This window comes from Falco biarmicus, chromosome 1 (assembly GCF_023638135.1).
Source record: "Falco biarmicus isolate bFalBia1 chromosome 1, bFalBia1.pri, whole genome shotgun sequence".
In the NCBI taxonomy this organism is placed as follows: domain Eukaryota; kingdom Metazoa; phylum Chordata; class Aves; order Falconiformes; family Falconidae; genus Falco; species Falco biarmicus.
In genome coordinates this window covers 27,859,995-27,879,399 of record NC_079288.1, presented here as the reverse complement: position 1 = coordinate 27,879,399, position 19,405 = coordinate 27,859,995, and the positions used below count along the sequence as shown (strand labels likewise).

The 19,405-nt window shown below is 54.5% G+C and overlaps 1 protein-coding gene across 3 annotated transcripts; it reads left to right on the top strand.

Moving 5' to 3' along the window:
* Positions 1-752: 752 nt before the first annotated feature.
* TPST2 (tyrosylprotein sulfotransferase 2) lies at positions 753-19,354 on the top strand. 3 transcript variants are annotated; one of them, XM_056345539.1, is made up of 7 exons: positions 753-837; positions 10,093-10,161; positions 13,205-14,112; positions 15,508-15,706; positions 17,025-17,075; positions 18,140-18,188; positions 18,942-19,354. In XM_056345539.1, the coding sequence occupies exons 3-6, from the start codon at positions 13,277-13,279 to the stop codon at positions 18,167-18,169; spliced, it is 1,116 nt and encodes a 371-aa protein (XP_056201514.1). In that variant the 5' UTR covers positions 753-837; positions 10,093-10,161; positions 13,205-13,276; the 3' UTR covers positions 18,170-18,188; positions 18,942-19,354. The 3 variants fall into 3 exon arrangements, with proteins under 3 accessions (XP_056201514.1, XP_056201700.1, XP_056201614.1); XM_056345725.1 differs by lacking the exon at positions 753-837 and adding an exon at positions 876-1,093; XM_056345639.1 differs by lacking the exon at positions 753-837 and adding an exon at positions 7,351-7,755.
* Positions 19,355-19,405: the final 51 nt, after the last annotated feature.

Sequence of the window (19,405 nt, the reverse complement as noted above, 5' to 3'; positions counted from 1 at the left end):
CCAGCCCTGCGCTGGAAGCCGGGTGGGACGTGGAGGGTGATTTTCCCAGGGGAACCACACTCGGGCAGGAATCCCCTCAACACTGGGGCTGCAGCGGGGGGGATCCTGGTGAAAGGAGGAGCATGCATGGGACAGCGGGTGGTGGGAGGCTCCTCCAGCCCCTGTGGGGCCTCTCCCGGCTGCGGGGGCTCAGGGCATCCCAGGAGTGGTTGCACCATGGGGGGGGCTCCCTGCTCCCTCTGTGCCTGCGGGGTGGTGGTGGCGCAGGGGGCCTTGCCAGTGGGTACATGCCACGAGGCAGGTGTGTGAGCCACACGCAGCGGCATCCACCTAAGCGGTAAATAATTAACAGCACTAATTGCAGTCAATCCGTGACCAAGTCACTCACAGCGAGGTTTATTTTTTTTCCCCCTCGGACGCTGTCCCTCCCCACCACCCTCTCCCATCCCCGTTCCCTCCCGGTGAGGCGTCCTCAGTGGCGTTCTCCCGCTCTCCCAATTCGCTCCCACTTCGCTAATTTACGATCGCGCTGATTGCAGCGCCGGCAGCGCTGCCGCGCCCCGTGCCCGCAGCACGCCGCGGCTCGCCGGGGCGGGGGTGACCGCTGCCGGCGCGGGTACCGTGGCGGTGGTGCGGGGCTCCGCGGCCACGGCGGTGTCGCGCGTGTCCCGGGCACTCGCGTGTCGGGTGCCCCCCCCTCCAGTGTCACCCGCCGGCGGCGGCGCGCATGCGCAGTGGGGCGGTGCGCGGCGCGGGGATCCCGGCCCCTCGTGCGCGTGACGTCGCCGCGTCTCGCGCCGCTCCGGGCCGGCGGCGGCGGCGGCGGCGGCGGCCCCGGTAAGTGAAGGGAGGGGGTGAATCGGCACGGCACGGCACCGCACGGGCTGCATGTGTCGCCTGCGCCGCCCGCCCCCGGCACGGTTTCCCCCCTCCCGCTGCCCGCCGCGGCGCCGGCCGGCAGGTGACAGCGGCGGGTCTGCACGGCGGGCGCTGCTCGGTGGCACCGCGGGCAGCGCTGGGTGCTCGGCGGGTGGCCGCTGCAAGGTGGCCGCTGCAAGGTGCGCGGCGAGCGGTGCACGGTGCAGAGCGGACGGTGCGTGGAGCAGGGTGGGATGCTGGGTGCACGGGCGATGCGGGGTGCTGGGCGCACGGTGCGTGGACGGTAGCGCAGGGTGCCTGGTGCACAGCACGCAGTGCAGGGTGCTCAGAGTAGGGTGTGCCATGTACCTTTCTTTCCCCCTCGTTAGTGCCTTCTGGCACACTCCCCTCGCCCCAGGGCCCCCCCGTGCCCGTGGGAGCCCAGACCAGGCCGTGCTCTCCGTTACCCTTGCGGCGGGGAGCGTGGGGAACACGGGGAGCGTGGGGAGCAGGCTCAGGCGCGCTGCCCACAGGAGGCACCCACGGGCCAGGGCTGTCTGGCCATCCCCGCACCCAGGGCTGAGCCGCGCCGTCGGGGCAGCAGAGCGGGGCTGCCCTCTGCTGCTGGGGCGAGCGTGCCTGCCGGTGGCACGGTGGCCTGGCCAAGCAGTGCTCGGTGACAGGCTGTGCCTGCGGGTCTCGGGCAGCCTTGGCCTCAACCTCGGGCACGAAGGGGTTTTGCAGCAGCTGAGGTCTGAGCAGCTGCAGCTTCTGCTGGGCGGCCGCGGGGTGCGGGCCCCTTGGCAGGGGGCTGCAGACATGCTCCTGAGTGGCTGCGTTGGTGCCTCGCACACACTCCTGGCTGTGCCAGTGTATCACTGGGCTGTTGCCCTGCGGTGCTGCATGTCAGGGATGTGAGATCCATGCCGTTCAAATTCCCTGGGACTCGTGGCCAGGTCACAGTCCCTGGTGCTGCTGTCAGCGTGTTGCCACTGCCAGCAGTGTGAGCTGGGCCACAGTCTTCCACAGGGAGGGTATGGGTTGCATTGTGCGGGCCTTTGTCCTGTCCCTCGCTGTGTGTGTTTCCATGCTCAGGCTCTGTCCAAAAAATATCTCACAGCTTGAAACCCCTTCACGTGTCTTCCTCTGCGAGTCAGAGCCCAGCCCCACCAGCTGCTTGTACTTAACGTATGGGCGGCGAGTCCCCCCTCTGCACAGCTGTGCTGTTCCCTCATGCTCGGGTACCGAGCAAGGGTGAGTGGAGAGGATAAAATGATTTGTGCTAACAGGTTTCCAAATTTGACGTTGCTTTTCTGGGAATACTGCAGCGCGCTCGTGGGGAGCTTGTCAAGTGCCGACGCAGGTTCAAACATTTCCTCCAAGCAGGGTTTTGTAATAGCGTGCCTGACTGCAGCTTGGGCTTGGTGGCCGCCTGCATGTGGCACCTGGCAGGAACAGACGTGCTGTGCTGTCCGCAGAGAGAGCCAAGACTCTGCAGGGTGCTCACACAGGGGAGGCAGCCCCTCAAATAGGGGGGCGATTTCCAGCGCTGACCTTTGTAACCACCTCGTGATCTGTGCGTGAACCTGTGGCAGGGGACTTTGGAAGGGGCTGGTGGATCTTGCTGGTGCACCGACGAACACCCCCCCAGCAGCCTGGTGTTCTGGTCCAGAGCACTGAGCTTTCTCCATCGCTGCAAGTTGCATCTGTGGCTGTATGTGTGCTGGGGGAGCAGCGCTGCTCTCCAGGGGAGCAGCGGCTGGCTGCTGCCTGCAGCTCTGCGTTTCCCTGAAGGCCGGAGCGTCGCTGCTAGGACCCGACCATGAGAGCCAGTTTCCATGCCTTAACATTTGATGGCATGTCACCTGAGGCAAGGCAGCCACCACCGTGCTTCAAGTTCCCGTGCAGAGCTGAAAGCCCCTCACCTGGGGCAAGCAGCACCGTGTCCACGGCAGCCGCTGAGCCACGCACCATGCTGCATGGGTCCTTCCTGGCATTATCCAGAGCCAGTGCTGCAGCTGGTGTCGAGGAGCATTGCTGCAGGGGGATACGGGCAGGATTGTGCCCTGCACACTGGTGCTGGTGACATGTCCCAGGCTGGGGGTGCAGAGGTGGGAGCTGCTGTTGGGTTCTTTCCAGGGTGTGGTTTGCTGGTGGGCTCAGCAGAAGGATGGGCACACTTGTGTCACTGCCCTTCTCTGCCTGTAGGTTTTAAAAACTGTATTAGTAATTTCTGTTGCTATTTTAAGAAAATACTTCCAAAGGCAGTTTGCATTACAGATAAGCTGATCCTTCAGGGGATGTGCGGGGTGGCAGGAGCGCTATAAAATGCAGTGACTGTCAAGAACATTTTTGGAGAGAGAAAACAAACACCCAGCAAGTGGTTTTATTTGGCACCTTATAGATGCATCTTCTGATGACTCTGTGATGCATTTAGGAAGCCTCAGCCTCGTGCCTCAACAGAGCATGTTTCACTTTGGATTTTGCAGGCAATGAGCGTGCGGGCCAGTGGGAGAAGCTTGCTGTGTTCTTGTGTGCCTGCTTTGTTTTGTACTGTTTTGTAAGCCTTTAGTCTGCACATTTCTCCTAAACCCCTGCATGCCTCCCCTATTGCAGGGATTCTCTTCAAAGAAGGTGAGGTGAACAATGGTTTTTCCTAAAGGTGAACGATTTTTTGGGGGGTTTTGCCCCCCTTTTCATCCCGTCTGTTCTTTTCTGCTGGCCTCGAAGTGCAGATGCAGGCAGGAGCACGGGCTGGCAATGCTGCCTGGGGCTGGCCTTGCCCCTCCGAGCTGTGCAGCGTGCAGAGCAGCCACCCCAAGTCCCCTCGCAGGGTCTGCAAACACAAACCACTGATAGCAGCAGAGGGTTGCTCAATCCACAGCACCCTGAGGTTAAGCAAGCGGCAAGCGGCTGGTTCCCATCGCACGTTCCCAGTCGCGTGAGCCCAAATCGAGACTGGGGAGTCCACGAGTGGCTGTGGCCTCGAGGTGCTTCTCCATTGAGAAATAGCAACCGGCTTGTCGGAGCCACTGCCATCTGCAGACTGCTGTAGTGGGGCAGGGAGAAGCAGCTGGGATTTTTCCAGTGCTCGCGTTCCTGCTTGGTGCTGGGGGTGGATCTTGTGGCATGAGCAACCATTTCTGGCAGCGTCTGTGCCTGGACACGCTGAAGGGGGGTGGGAGAGCACAGGGACGGGTGTCATGCAGGGGAAGGACAGCATGCAGAGGCAGCCCTCGGTGGCCCAGCATTTGCGCATGCGAATGGCAGCAGAGGACCCAGGGCTCACAGCTGGGCTTCTGAGGACAGGAACCGAGCCACAAAGCACTTGTGTGCTGTCTGGGGTAATTTGTCTTACGGGTCAGCCACGCCATGCACAGAGCAGCACGTCTCAGAAGGACCCAGTTCCTTTTCTTCCATCCACAGTTTCACAAGAAGGACTCCTGCTCCAGGGCTTGGTGGGAGGCCATTGCACGTCCTTGCTGGGGGCTGTGCAGGCACACGGGCTTTGTGCCATATCAAGTGGGAGGCCACGTACTCACTCACACATTGCTGAAGTCGGTGCCGGGCAGCACTCTCTGTCCTTCCCAAAATTACTGGCTTTGTGAAAATGCCAAACGCTTGCTCTTGTGGCAGCTGGTGTGCTGAGCCCGGCTGGGCTGCGATGTAGATGTGGGGGCTGGTCTGTGCTCAGGACCATGTACCCGCAGGGCTGCACAGCTCCGGGAGCTGCAGGAAACAGGGCAGGGACGAGCAGCGAGGGGCTGCAGGGAGGTAGGGTACAGCAGCATTCCTTCCCCACCTCACCGCCCAGGGGGTGTGCAGTGTGCCTCTCTGTGTTACCCTCTCCTCAGTCAGTACCTTTAGCTCTGGGGATGCCTGGTGTTGCTGCATGGGGAAATAAAATATTTTGATTTTTTTTCTTAAGCAAATTTGAGGTTTTGGGGTTTCTCTTGCAGAAACAACCTTTTATTTGCAAATCCTAATCTTTGTGTCTGCAAGAATGGAGCTTGTTGAGACTTACGGTTTGACATGTGGATTCAGAAAATATTTTTTTGAAGACACTTAGGGTTTTTTTCTAGCAGTTCCTCTGACTTCTTTTTCTCCCTGTTGTATGGTGGGCTGTGACCACCCACGTTCACGCGGGGAATCTTTGTTCAGATTTGCGAGGGAAGAGTCGTGTTTGCAGCAGTGAGCTCCCCCTGTGCCCCTCTCCAGGGGGTTCTCTAGGACCTACCCTGGGCCAGGGGTGGGAGTTGGAGGGACCCAGTCGGTCGGAGGCAGGGGGAGAAGCAGGGGGACAGCTCCATGCTTCCTGAGACCCGTGTTGGCCAGCTCTGGGCTGGGGGAGCGGGACCACGGGGCCAATGGTCAGGGCGCCGCAAGAGGAGCAAGCATGGGAGTGTTCGTCTGTCTGTCACCGTGTGTGCCGTGGCACCTGCGCTGGCTTTGCCTTTGTCCCCCTGTGGCAGCGACTGCAGAGTAATTAAGAAAACTTAAAGCTCTGTGAATTGGAGCTGTGGGTTGATTAAAAGTCAGAAGCGTCCCTCTGAAATGCAGAGCTCCAGTTCCATTTCAGCGCAAGCGCTTTCATAGTGAAGACCAAACTGATCTGATAGGTGGCCCCATCCATCGCTGGGGGGTCACAGACATACCTTCTGCTCTGGCCCAGGGCAGCAGGGGTGTCCTCCCTTCCCTGCCTGTACCCCCTCGCTTGGCTTGGTCCTTCCAATGGCAGCTGTGCTTCCTGTCTGCTCCTTGAGCCAAGGAGGGGACATGGCGAGGCCCTTCCCTCCTGGCTTTGCTGGAGCTTTGCTGGGCTGTGGTGGGTATGGTGGCTTGTGCCAGGTTGCTGGGGTGGGTGCCTCCATCACTGCCTTCTGCCAGCAGCTTTCACTTCAGGTGTTTCATAATTAATAAGCCAGTTTGAGACAAAGTCTGTTGCCTTATGGAGAGGTTGGCAGAAGGGGATGCTGTGGGTTTCATTGCCGGACAATAAAATGCCATTGCTGTGCTTGGAATGAGAGGTGGGCAGAGTGAAGATGGTGTAAATTGGTGGGATTTTTATTATTTCAGGGACATTGTAGTATTAAGTAGGATAATAAAATGTTTTTCTAATCATAAGAGCCTTGAGGCAATAAACAAACAGTACGTTTGTGCTGTGAAATGTCTGTTGATTCTTTGTTGATGTGATTTAGAGTCTGTTAAAGCAGGCTGGCGCACTCAGTATGCATCCCTGGCCAGGCTCTCCAGGGATGGTGTGCGGGGATGCTTGGCTGGGATTGCACTGTGTGGCTCAGGTCTTCTACCTTGCAGGCTTTTCTGAGCAAGAAAGGCTGTATTTAAGGCTGGTGTGCACTGCCTTAATCCTTGGAGCATCAGATTCTGCTCATTTATTTTTCTAAATACTCAGCAGTGAGAATAAATTCCCCCATCTCCTCCTAGAGAAGGGCTTTATGCTTTGGGAGGCAAATGGTCTTTTGTGAAACCCCCTCGCCCCTGCAGGTCCGAGCCAGTGACCTCTAGGCTGCAGGAATGCAGTAGTTGTGGTCGTGCTGAGGACTGGGAGCTGCACCATGGTGGTGGGTTGTGCCACCAGACCCTCATGTCCAGCTGCTGGGGTGGCTTCAGCATCTGAGCAGAGCTGCTGGAGCCACGGCGAGCCCCTTCTGCAGTGGAAGGTGAAGAGGGAATGTTCGGGAACCAGCATCCTTGCAGGGACTCTGGCCTGGCGCATGGCGTTGGGAGTGCCTAACTGAAAGGAAATGGGGCAGGAGGTACAAGTGTGGCAGTGCTGGCGTGCCCTGCAGCTGTTGTGGAGTTGAGCAGAGCGGCTGGTGCTAAGATGCAAGCATAAACACCCTCCTTGTGATTTGGGTGCTAAGATGTGTGCTTAAGCACTCATTCTTGAAGTCTTTTGACTCTTTCTTCCAAGTTTACTTGGGATGATGTTGGTGGTACAAATGCAAACCATGGTGCTGTTTGTTCTATTTGAGAATTTTCAAAGGGACGCATAACCCTGAAGTGCGCTAAAATCCATGTATTTTTACTGGGATTGGCTTCGGATTCCTGTAGATGTGCCTGGGTTTGTGGCCTGCAGTGAATCTTTAGCTTTCATAAGCAAAAACCATTCTGCTGTCGATGTTGCTCTTTTTGCCAGTTGGTGGCCTGAAAACAACTTCTTTTTTGAGTGCTGTGAGTGCCAGACAGCTTAATTTCAGGCACATAAAAGTGGTCTCTTCTCTCATGGCCTGGAGCCTCAGGCTGTTGCTCACCTCCAGCAGAGGTTTGTACAAAGCTCCTGTTCTGCTGCGAGTGGTTGTAGTATCGATTGGGGTGGGCAGCAAACTGCACTGTAGGTTGGACCCCGCTCCCACGGGCTGGCCGTCCCCAGGGGGATGGATCCTTTCTGTGCTGGGACAGGCATGAGCTGTGGGTTGTGCAACGGGGCTGACGCTGCGTTTGGATGAACCTCGGCCGTCCCCTTGGCAGCCTCTGTGGGCACGCAGCAGCAAGCAGAGATCAGTGCTTGCTCTGTGCTTGCTGCTTTCCAGGGCTGCTCATCGCTCTCTTGGTGAATGCTTTAAAATGTGTTGATCAGCTTTCACTCAGGCTGATTTGAAACTGAGATGGAGAAACACCCTGTGCGTCTGCGTGCCAGCAGCCCATCCCTTCCCGCTTCTTGCTGTCAGCCCCTGCCAGCTCTTCCCGGCTTTCTTCTCCTGGGGCTTGTTGACCCCTCTCCTGTTTGCGGCTGCCTCCTCAGGACGTGAACATCTCTATCCGGCTAAGGGAGATGCCTTGGAGTCATCGGGTGTTTTGAAACACACATTTGAAGTTGCTACCAGGAGAGACTGGGGGAAGCACGCCTGCCTTCAGCGGTGACAGTGCTTCTGGGTGGGTAGTTTGTCTGTGCTCAGGTTGGGACAGCAGCAGTCACCGTCAGGTGAGCTGTGTTTATTTTTGTGTTGCATGCTGTGTGTGAATTAACTGGAGACTATCAATTAAGTAATTAAATTTTGCTGATTTGTAAAGATGTGAGCTAGATATATAAGGGTGTTTCTTGCTAACCAAAGCTTCTGCTGCTGTTCCACCACAAAGACGTCTAGCAGTTCCTCATCCTTTTATTAAGCACCAATGATGTGAGCTAAAATTTTCCAAGCCACACCTATGTCTTTTGGGGACGCTGCAATTAATAGCAATCATTTCTGGGAATGGTTTAAAGAAAAATGCAAGTTTTGGTCATAGGGAGCTTCTCGTAGAAACTCAGTTTGTTGTTTGTTTATAACAGTTTGCTGCTTTAAAAAATGGACTTGAGACATTGCTTCATCACTACAGATGGGGCACGGCTCGCTCGCGCTGGCGGTCCTGGCTGCACCAACACCGCCAGCCGGTGCGCAGAGCTGCTCTCTGGCAGCAGTGGTGGTTTACCCGTTTCACAACAGCAGGTGAAGGAGGACGTGGAGGCTGCAGTTGGTTCATGCTCACTCGGTGCTCAGTCAGCTGCGGTGTTTGCCCGGCCGGCTGTGCAGCCGCGCAGTGGCATGCCGCACAGCATCAGGAAGGAAGTCTGCAAGCGTGTGTGTGTGGCTGTGTGCACGGGCAAGAGCTGGAGCCGTTTCCGGAGCAGGGTGGCTCGGGGCTGGGCTGTTAAACCACTGCTGCTCTATGCACCGGCTCATTCGTAGCACTGCAGAAGCATATCCAGGGATGCAGCTGCTGCTCCGCGGACCTGCAGCCTTGTCCAGACCTGAAATCCTGTGGTTGATGGGGGCCAGGCAAGGGTTGAGCGGCAAGCATTGCAGGGAAGGAAGGCAATGCATGCACTGCAGATAAGCTCTTGCAAAGTTCATGCTGGGTGGAGTTTCCCTCTGGTTTCTAATTAGTGCTGAAGTGGAGGGGCTGTGTGACGTTTGATGGCAGCTGGGCAGGAGAGGAGGAGACTTGCGGGTGGCTGGAATAACAATTAATGTCCATACTTGAAATGTTCTCAAAAACATCCTCCAAGGCCAGGGCACTGTCGTGCATCAAGGGGGGACTGACTGTAAGAAGGGCCCAGCTGCAGCAGCCCCACGACAGGCCTGTGGTCCCATGCACACGCTGTGACCCTCGGAGCATAGTGCCATCTGCCTGCCCATTGGGTCCTGGCTGCTCAGGGTGCTCCGCTGCAGCAGAGCTTCCTGGACAGCAGCTTTGCTTGGAAACCCGCAGCCCTGCTGGGACAGGTCCCCTCTGCCGCTGCCCTTCTTTGCTTGGAGGAGGGTGTCCTGCAGGGACACGGCTGCTGCACCGCCAGCGGGATGCAGGCAGGACCCCAGCACTGGCGGACTGTCACCAGGGTGCTCTGTGCTTGCAGGACAGCTTCAGCTAAGGCGGTGTGGGCAGCTGCTGGGCTCCCCAGGATGGGTGCAGTCCTTGTGGGTGCAGGCATCGTGTCCTTGTGGAAAACCTGGTGTCCAGGCCAATGGCCAATGAGGGGGTGTTTGTTCCCTACCTGAAGGGTAGCTGTGAGCGGCTGGTGATGTTTCCTCCGTGGGTGGTGAGGCTGGAGAGAGCTTTGTTCCTTGGGCTGGAGCTGGGGAGCTCTTGGCAGCGTGGGCAGCTGCTAGCACTGAGGCTGGCGTCCTCCTGACCTCACCTGGAGGTATAAGCGTGACCTGCCAGGCCTGGGGAGTCCTCTGGGCCCCGTCTCCTTTTCCTGTTACTGGTCTGGGGATTCTGACTATAGTCTGATTTTTCCTGATTTCAACGTTTGTACCAAAGCCTGTGGCAGGCGAGTCTGGAGCCTGGAGCTGCTTCCTTTGGGACCGGCTGTTGTGCCGGTCGCTTGTGTGTGATGGAAGTGTGCCATGTTCGGCCTGTCTGTCCATGTCCCCCCCTCCCCTGAGTTTTAAACATCCCAGCTGCTCTTGTCCCTCTGAGGCTTCTCTCTTCCAGGAGACTTCATTTCCTAAAAGAGCAGCTGCCTCCCCGCTTCCCTTAGTGTCGCCTTCTGGCTCAGCCCTGTGAACGCTGGTGCCTCGGGGTGGGTGGCCAGGTCCCAGGCGTGCCGTGACCATGAGCTGGGACCCCGGCTCCAGTGGACCACCTTTTCCCGGGGCTCAGAGGGAGGTTGTGGGCAGGAGTGTCTGTGGGAGGGGAAGGTGCCCAGGAGGAGAGCATCGCTCATCACCGTGTGCACAGATGTGTGTGGTAAATAAACAAATCAACATTGTGGCTTTTCTTCCCCATTAGGTATTTTCGCCGCCAACTGTGTTTCAGCATGAAGCTTGGCTAGCAGCAAAATGAACTTAACGGGGGAAGGTAAGCATGTACGGATGGCATGTGCCAGAGCAGTTGATTCCTCTGTGATGCTGGGTGCAAGCTGGTGAATATTTCATATGTCTGTCCACACCACCACTGATGCTCTGTTAATATTATATTGCCTTTGCAAGCTAACGAGAAACGGTTTAAGCCTTGTTTATACTAATCTCTGATCAGCATGCAAAATAAGGAAGACTTTCTGCCTGTAGACATCTGTCACTGCTCTGCTGTCACTTCCCTGTCAGCTCCCATCCTCCCCCTGGCTGTCTGCTCTGGCCCTGATGGCCGTCAGGAACAGAGTCCCCGGTGGTGGGTCACAGCCCAGCCCTGTCCTGCAGTGTCCAAGCTGCACTTGGGGGCTTCAGCTCAGGCTTGTCTGCTGGCACTTTGATTTCAACTCCCTGTCACCAGCTGCAGTGTTTTTTCAGTCCCTGCCATGATGTGCCAGAGAAGCCCCTGAGAGCTCTCTTAATTCCTGCTGGAGTGGAAAGCTCTAAGAGCCAGCTTGGGCATCTGAAGGACTAGAAGGTTGTTTCTGATCAGACAGCTGTGCTGCCTAATTATGCCGTGATATTTTCCACCAGAATATTTGCTGTGGAGGAAATTATCCATCCCTATTCTAGCACAGACCAATAAGCCCCATAAATTTGGGGAAATTCTTGGTGGAGGATTGCACAAAAGAGTTGAAAGTAAGCCAGAATGATTTGCAGTTGCTCAACAGACTGCTGCTGAGCATGCTCACGGATGCTTGTTCAGCCTGCCTGGGTACACTGGGGTAATCCCAACAGAGAAGTCTGTTCTGCTTCAGCCTTCCCAGTGCCCGTGGCTGCCATGCAAGAGGCAGAGCAGGGCTGTTCTGCTGGCAGGAGCAGTGGTGTGCTGCAGCAGCAGGGAGAGTCCAGAGCACAGCAGGAGGGAGAACAGTGCTTCCCAACAGCAGCCATTGGCACCTGCCTCTCTACCTTTCCCACTGCCCCACAGCAGCGAGAGCTCCCCTGGCTGGTGGTGTTGCATGGGCAGTGGTGGGGGCTGTGTGTCTGCCCTGGCCAGGCAGGCAGGATCCCCAGGGATACGGCACTTTGTCCCGCCGGGTTCTGCCGGAGCAGGGCTGGTACCCCAGGCTCCCAGCCAGCCTCCCGCTTCACACAGCAAAATGAGTGAGTCCCTTTGTTCACCTCCCGCGGTGATCGGACCAGAGATGCTGGGAGCATCTCAGTGGGAAATGCTCACTGTAAGCTGTTTTTTTGCAAAGAACAGAGCACTTCTGTGCTCCCAGCCTCCTTTTTAAACTGCAGATCTTTCCTGCTAATTAGCCTGTCTTGGTCTGCATAGCCGTAATTATTCCAGTTGGCCTTAAATCCTGACTGCTCCAACTACCATGCACTGAAATGGGTCTTGCAGCATTTGCAATCATTTTTAGGGTGAGCATTTGAATATATTTACATGACTGAAACAGATCAAGGTAGCAGGAAGGAGCAAACAAGCGCTTGTCTTTTTATTGGGTCTGATTCTTGGGCTTGGTGCTGCAAAAATGCTAGCACTGTTTGTTGTTCCCTCTGATTTATGCCTAAACAAATAAACGAGCATTTGACTTTTTGACTTTTATATAGTAGATGGGCATGCATTTGAAACTGTTTAACCTTGGTATGTTAACCAAGCAATTGGCCAGGTTGGTGCTAACAAGCCACAAAAATAGTTTTGGTGGTGATGTTACTTTGCTGCCGGGGTGGGAAAACACATAGCTGGGCAGGCAGGGAGGCACTGCCTCTCCATGTCTTGGTAATCTGGTGGCATGAGCAGAAGTGGATAAAAGCAGAGCGGGTGGATGGTGAGCAGCTGAGTGCTTCACCAGTCCGTTTAGGTGGAGGGGGATGTCAGGGACTGGAAGGGGAACAGAGCGAGTCCTGGAGCACCCGGCCAGTGCTGGGGCAGCCTGTGCTGGCAGGCAGGGCAGGGGCAGGGAGGCTGCCTGGCTCCAGGGTGGCTCTCCTGCCTGCTCCCTGCCACAGCCGGGCTTTGCACCAGCCGCTGCTAAGTGTGCTCTTTGATGGAAAGAGTTGAAAGGAGAAAAAGGTTTTTCTGAAGCAGTTCTTTGGACTGTCAGCAAAACAAAATGCATGGACGTCCCGTTCCTTCCACTCTATTCAGCTCCCACCCCAGCCACATAATCACAAAGAACTTGAAATCCCCGGGTGAGCCCAGGGGAGGATTGCAAAACCTGCGCTCACAAATGGAGCAGGGGTGGGGGGAGGGTGTGGGAGGCAGTGCCAGTGTTCCTAGGAGTCCCTCCTGGGTAGGCAGCAGAGCAGGGACTTGCAGAAACTGCAGGCTTCCTGCTGGGTATTTTACCAAGATGCAGAAAACCCCCAAAAATCTTAATGCTGGATGAAGTCTTCCAAGGATTTTTATGTAAGGTCAGTCTCTGGAGGAAGGGCGTTTAACACTGACTTTGTGTATTGCTGTTAGCCTTCAAATGGTTTAATTCCTCAAAGTGTTTAGTTCTAAAGGATAACTGCCTCTCCTGACTTGGACACTTAAAATTTGCATGTGATTCTTTTGGTTTTCTCTTATTTTAGCTTTCCCCGCTCCCCTGTGACAGCACATTGAAACTAAAGAAAATATAGGAAGGAGACAGGTGGCTGAGAGAAGCAAGAAGACAGTGGTGTGCTTTGGAAGGAAGGAGAACTGCAGGGAGGATTTGGGCTTCATTTGGGATGGAATCTCTGAAGATTTTTTTAGGACTGACTGGGTACCCATGGCTCCTCCTCTCCGAAACATTCCTGGAGGTTTGCTCCAGCTGTAAACCTGTGTTTCTGGGTACACAAACAGTCCAGAAGTAATATCTTTGGGTGTGCTTTGAGACAGACTTTAATTACTTCCTGGGTAGAACGTACCTAGCCTGGAAGTTGATAAGCGAAAGAGATGATGAAAGCTTGGAATGGTGTCAGCGTCCTGAAGGAGCCAGGCTGGATGCTGAGGTGACGTAGGGGCTGGGCTGGATTGTGGATCCTGCTCCTCTGACTGTGCTGTGTTTCTTCTGCAGATGCCTGTTGGGTTGAACGTTTGGTAGCTGAAAGCTGAAGTGTGGTCACCAGCCTGTGTGGAGGAAAGCAGGATGCGGGTCACCATGAGGAGGGTGCTGCTGGTGGTGGGCTCGGTGGTCGCCCTGATGGTGACTCTGCACCTCGGCCAGCAGGTCCTGGAGTGCCAGCAGGTCCTGAGCGAGAGGAGGCACAGGCTGATGAGACCTGAGAACGAGGAGCTGATCATGATGGACTCCAACCATGTTGAGTACCGTTACAGCAAGGAGATGCCCCTGATATTCATTGGCGGGGTCCCACGGAGCGGCACGACGCTGATGAGGGCCATGCTGGATGCCCACCCTGAGGTACGCTGTGGAGAGGAGACCCGCATCATCCCTCGGGTGCTGGCCATGCGGCAGGCCTGGTCCAAATCAGGGCGAGAGAAGATGCGCCTGGACGAAGCAGGGGTGACAGACCAAGTTTTGGATGCCGCTATGCAGGCCTTTATACTGGAAGTGATCGCCAAGCATGGTGAGCCAGCCAGGTACTTGTGTAACAAGGACCCCTTCACGCTGAAGTCCTCTGTTTACCTGTCCAGGCTGTTCCCCAATTCCAAATTCCTCCTGATGGTTCGAGACGGCCGGGCTTCAGTCCATTCCATGATCACACGGAAAGTGACAATCGCAGGCTTCGACCTGAACAGCTACCGAGACTGCCTGACCAAGTGGAACAAAGCCATCGAGGTGATGTACTCCCAGTGCTTGGAGATCGGGCGGTCCCGGTGCCTGCCCGTTTACTACGAGCAGCTCGTGCTGCACCCTGAGCAGTCCATGCATGCCATCATGAAGTTCCTGGACATCTCCTGGAGCGACACGGTGCTGCACCACGAGGAGCTGATAGGGAAGCCTGGCGGGGTGTCGCTTTCCAAGTGAGTGTCTTGGCTCCTGTCTCAGCTTTTCAAGGAGCATTTTCATTACGTGAAGCAGGTCAAGGCTAAAACTGGGGGCAAAGATGCTTTGGTTGTATTTATGCATACTTTTCAGGGACAGATGTGGCAGCCCATCCAGTTTTACTGCCGTAGGTTTTGTGTTTCTGAGTAAAAGATAGCTTTAATACTTGCAATCTGTTGTACCCAACAGAGCAGCTTGTCAAGAGAGAACTTTAGGACCAGGTGACTGTTTTATTAATCTCTCTTGGTCTCTTAATTTGAAAAGACCCTCTTGCTCTGAAACATGAGCTCCTTAATGTCTCTTTTCTTCACCCGTCCTCAAATACCTCCTTACCGCAATTAGTTTTGCTGCTAATGAATGGCTTTCAGTGGTGAGCAGCAATTCTTGCCAAGTTTGGTGCTGGTATTGCAGAATAAAAGAAATACCTGCTCCATGGAGACACACCCCAGCACTCCCTCCTTGCTGGCTGGCCGTCTCAGCGTGCCAGGGGGTGCTTGCTTTTTCCCAGTTTCTTCTCTTTTAATGCTTTTCTTCTCTAAATGGAGGGTTAAGTCAAACTTGGCAAAATTTTAATCGGTCGTGTAAGGGAATCATACAAGCAGTCTTCATATAAATTGCCTGTGATGAGGGCAGCAAGGAGCCGCTGTGGGATGTGCAGCTGCTCTGTTTCTCTGGGAAGGCAGTGGGTGTGCAACAGGGCTCCGCTTGCCTCTGCCCTCAGACACTCTCCTGCAGGAGGCGGTGCGGCATTGCCTATACCTTGGCAGTCGGTGACAGGGACACTCTCACAAGGCTCAGGATCGCAGCCCCTGTTGTACTTCATCCCTCTTAAGACACCGCATTGCCTTTGCTGCGTGAGGTGTGGTTTCCTTTGGCTGGAGTCGAGCAGGCGGCTGCTCGCCCCAGGCCAGCGTCCTGCTGGGCACAGGGTGCAGAGGGGTGGCAGTATCTGCGAGGGGCTCGCTCCTTGCAGTTTGGAGGGCAGGGAGCACAGCTGGCAGGGAGCATGGTTATCCTGTAATAAGCAGAGGGGTCCCGGTAACACCCATACCCCAGTACAGTTTGGATCCCCCCCGAACAGGAGGACCCAGCCTGTGGGACTGTGGAAACTCCTGCCAAGATCCACTCCCCCCACAGCAGGGCTGTGAGTGGGAAGCAGCTGTGCCAGGGCTGCCCCACACCGACTGCCCCAGGCATACCCAGCAGGCTGTGAGTGTTTGTGCTGCATGCATGTCTTGGTCATTGGAAGCAAAATGTTGAGGTGGCAGTGAAGCTAGCTGTGGGCTGTTCTTTCTGAGCTTAGCACATGTGTAAAATACAACTTTAGTGTCTTGTTTCGTTTGTGGTTTTTTTTTCTTTATTATTTTTCCCAGGATAGAAAGATCAACAGACCAGGTTATCAAGCCGGTGAACATGGAGGCATTATCTAAATGGATCGGGCACATCCCAGGGGATGTGCTGCAGGACATGGCCCACATTGCACCGATGCTTGCCAGGCTTGGCTATGACCCCTACGCCAACCCACCCAACTACGGCCACCCCGACCCCTTAGTTGTCAACAACACGCACAGAGTGAGTGTTGCTGCCGTCTGCCTGCGGTGCTGCCATGGGGAGGGAGTGCTGACGTGGGGCTCTGGGTCTTTGCACCCTCAGAGCCCTCTGGAGCGGAGCAGGCTGCTGAACTGAATCTGAAAAGAGCAGGGGAAAAACAAACGCTCTTTTCCTTTTGGGAAGACTGGGAATGACAGGCATGCAGCTACACTGAAATGATTTCAAAACAGATGTGTGCCATAGATTGAGCCTGGCGTGGCTCAAACTGATGATGTTCCCTATAATTTTGTGGTGGTGTTAGTCTCTTGCTGTTGTGGCAGATACTGACCTGTCCCTCCCTGATCCAGCTCCACTGTCGAACCCAGGCGTGGCAGTCACTGGTGTGTACTGATGTTACCTGGGTGCATAGCTGTAGGCACTGTACCTGCTGGTCTGGCCCCAGCAAGACTCGCAGATTGCACTGTCTGTAGCTCAGCAGTCACTCCTGCAGACCTGTGAGGAACAAGTGGAGGCTCATAATGCATTTGGACAAAACCAGCAGATATTTTTTTTTTTAGAATATTGAGTCGTCCTTGGAGCAGAACTAGAAGGAAGAAGCTGCAGAGCCACAGACAGCAGTTCCTAAACAGGGAGTTTCTCATGTTTTGGGGCAGACCCGGCTCCTGTCTAGCCTGAGTCCGGACTCTGCAGCTCCCCCAGCTTTCCACGTGCTCCCCATGATGGTGCCCTTGGATGAGGCATTCTTGTCACACTGGTGGGAGCAGGGGAACATCTGTGGGTGAGACTGGTCCCTGTGGTACTATTTATAGAGTGTGAGTAGGCAGGCAAGTAGCAGCACTGACCTGGAAGGTCAGAAGAGGTTCCCTGGAGCTGCTCTGTACTCTGAGTGCTCTGGTCTCTTATAGCTCCTGCTCACTCTCTGCTTGCTGAGAGCTGTTCTAGGACACAGGTGATTTGGGTGAACATCTGCCCTGGGGAGGGTTAGTGTCATTTTGGGTCTCTGATGTGGATCTTTAAGTACTTGGGATGAATTTGGAAAACTGTCATGGTAAAGACCAAAATACTCTCCCCTCGCAGTCTAAGGGGGGAACCAGAGAACTGCTTGTGTCAGTTCCCTGCCCCAGCAGGATGCTGCTCCCTGACTTTGCTTACAGTCAGGAAGGAGGAAGCCTCCCGCTTTTGCCCCAGTACAGCACCACAATGTAGATCAAACCCCTATCAGGGTGTTTCAGCTGGTTCAGGTATACTGGAACATAGGACACAGTTCATGAGGCGGACTTGCCGGTGTTCATAGAGCCACTACCCCAGAAGGGTCACTCCAGTTTTCTCTTTTCCATAGGTTTTAAAGGGGGATTATAAAACGCCAGCCAATTTGAAAGGTCATCTGCAGGTAAGAATCTGATGTCCTTTTAAGGGCTTTGCCCTGTTTGGTTAATCCTGGGTGCCTGGTCCCTTGCTCCCTCTTAAGGGCATTTGCAGGCTGGGCAGCCACCTGTGGGAAATGTCCCCGCTCTCTTGCCTCAGTCCTTGGGGACGATGTGCCTGTCCTTCCTGCTGTCCACTGCTGCCACCTGCCACGCTTCCGTTGGTGTCCTGTGTGTCCTGTGCTCCTCAGACCCTGCTCATTCACCTCTGCCACCTCCTTCCTGGTCTGCTTGTGTGTATGGTTTTGTGCTGGGGAGTTCTGTGTTCACTCATCAGGAACTTGTGCTCTTCACTGTCTTACTTCAAGACACTTTCTACCTTGCTCTCTGTTTCAAAACTCTTAATTACCGTGGGTCTTGCCTTGGGGAAGGGTGGCTTGCCTGATTTACAGGTTACAGATAGGTCTCCTAGTTCTTGTAGTTGGGTGATTGTGTTCAGGTGTCAAAAATACAGTATGGGACTCCCTCCCTAAAGAACAGTGCTTCAAAACAATTCATTACCATCTTTTGTAATGCAGAGATGTCCAACAGCCATTGTACATACAAATTAAAAAAAAAAAAAAAAAAAAAAAAGGATTCATGACTCTCCAGAAGGTGCCACCTGCACAGTATGGAGATACAGTAGATTGGTGTTGATGTCTCCATTGAAGGTGCCAGGTTTTGCCTGCTCAACATGTGGACTCCTAAGGGAAGCAGGGGATTGAGCCCAGTGTTGGGCGAGAAGATGCAGAGCCCAGTCCCAGACTGAGGAAGCGGGGCTGCTGGTGAAGCGAGCGTGCAGTGGCTTCACTGTGAGAGGTGTTGCTGGTGATTCCCAGATGGCTGCCCAGGGTGGTTTGTGTTGCGTGAATGGTAGTGAAGCAAGAGACTGTGGTCTTGTGGCAGCACCTCCTGGCTGCTGGTTCTCTGCCCTTGTGCTGCTTTCTGTCTCCTAGACATTTCCTTTTCTTGCTGCTGGGAACACAGCGGGAATGTTTTGAGTTGCAGATGGTGGCTTAAAGCTGACCCTTCTGTTTCTGGGTTATTCTAGGTGACTCAGAACACATCATCTTCTCACTAGGAAAATTAATGATTTCCAGGTAAGACCTTGTACTTCATTTTGGGGCTCGGGCAAATCTGCCTGCATTGCTCCAGGGTTAGCATTTTGCTTGCGTAATTTCTTGTGCCTGTGGATTAGCTGGGCTGCTCCAGGCGTGCTCATTATGCGAATGATCTTCTTCACGGTTACTTTAGGTTTCTAGAACAATACTGTTACGTGAGACGATTTGTCAGAAATTCTTTTTCTGAGCTCTGGAAACAGGCTTACTTCAGCAAAATCCAAATTGGCCACTTGGGAGAGTTATTGCTGACTGTCCCCACGGGGAGCATTGAAATGGGATGCGGGAATGTGTAGATGAGCTGAGCTGCTCCCCAGCTGTCTCCTAGGATGTGCCATGGACTGGAAGGGAAGATAAAGCAGTCGCATCTGCTGTCAGTTTGGGAAAACAAAGCTGCTATCTGGGGTTTCTGCTCCAGATATAACTGTTGATATGTTGGATGTTTTTCAGTCTCTCTTTCCAGCCAACCTCTATGCTAAAACATAAAGTCATTTTTCTTTCTAAAAATGACATTTTAAAAACTATTTTCTATGTAAAAGCACTATATTGTGCTAAAAAAAATAATCAGAAGCACTGTGTGAGAAGGGGAGTTGTGCGCCTATCATCCTAGAGCTGGGACTTACTTTCTTTCTAACCATTTTTTTTGTATCACGGCTGCTTTAAAACTGTTAGTTGAGCATCTGCTGCGCTGGCGTGACCGGATCCTGCTCCTGAGTCTGTGTTTCTCTCTTCCAGAATGCTGCAAATGGCCTTTTGTTGTCCAACAAAGAAGAGTTTGCAACGGCACCAGTGGAAATCGGTTATCCAAGCATATTGCTTGCTAATACTATTGCCAAAATGACTGCTATACGAGGAATGTATTTGCATTTATTTGCAAAGGCCAAACACTTTACACGTCTGATACTCTGGTACCCACTGTCTGCCTTTCCCCAGCGCTCCGTGGTGAAAGCATCTGTGGAAATTCGTACTTGACAGGGGTGTCGGCGTACCTCGGGAGGAGATTTCGTGGCTGGAGGACTCGTTAAATCGCGTGTCAATGTCTCGTAATGCTGTTCTCTAATCCAGGGGTCAGAAATAGGTGTCCTGGCCTTGTAGAGCCTTTGTCGTGCGAGTGAAACACCCCGCCCCGCCCCCCCCCCCCCCCCCCCCCCCCTTCACTGTGATGACTTACAGAGGCTATTGCAGAGTTAATATATGAG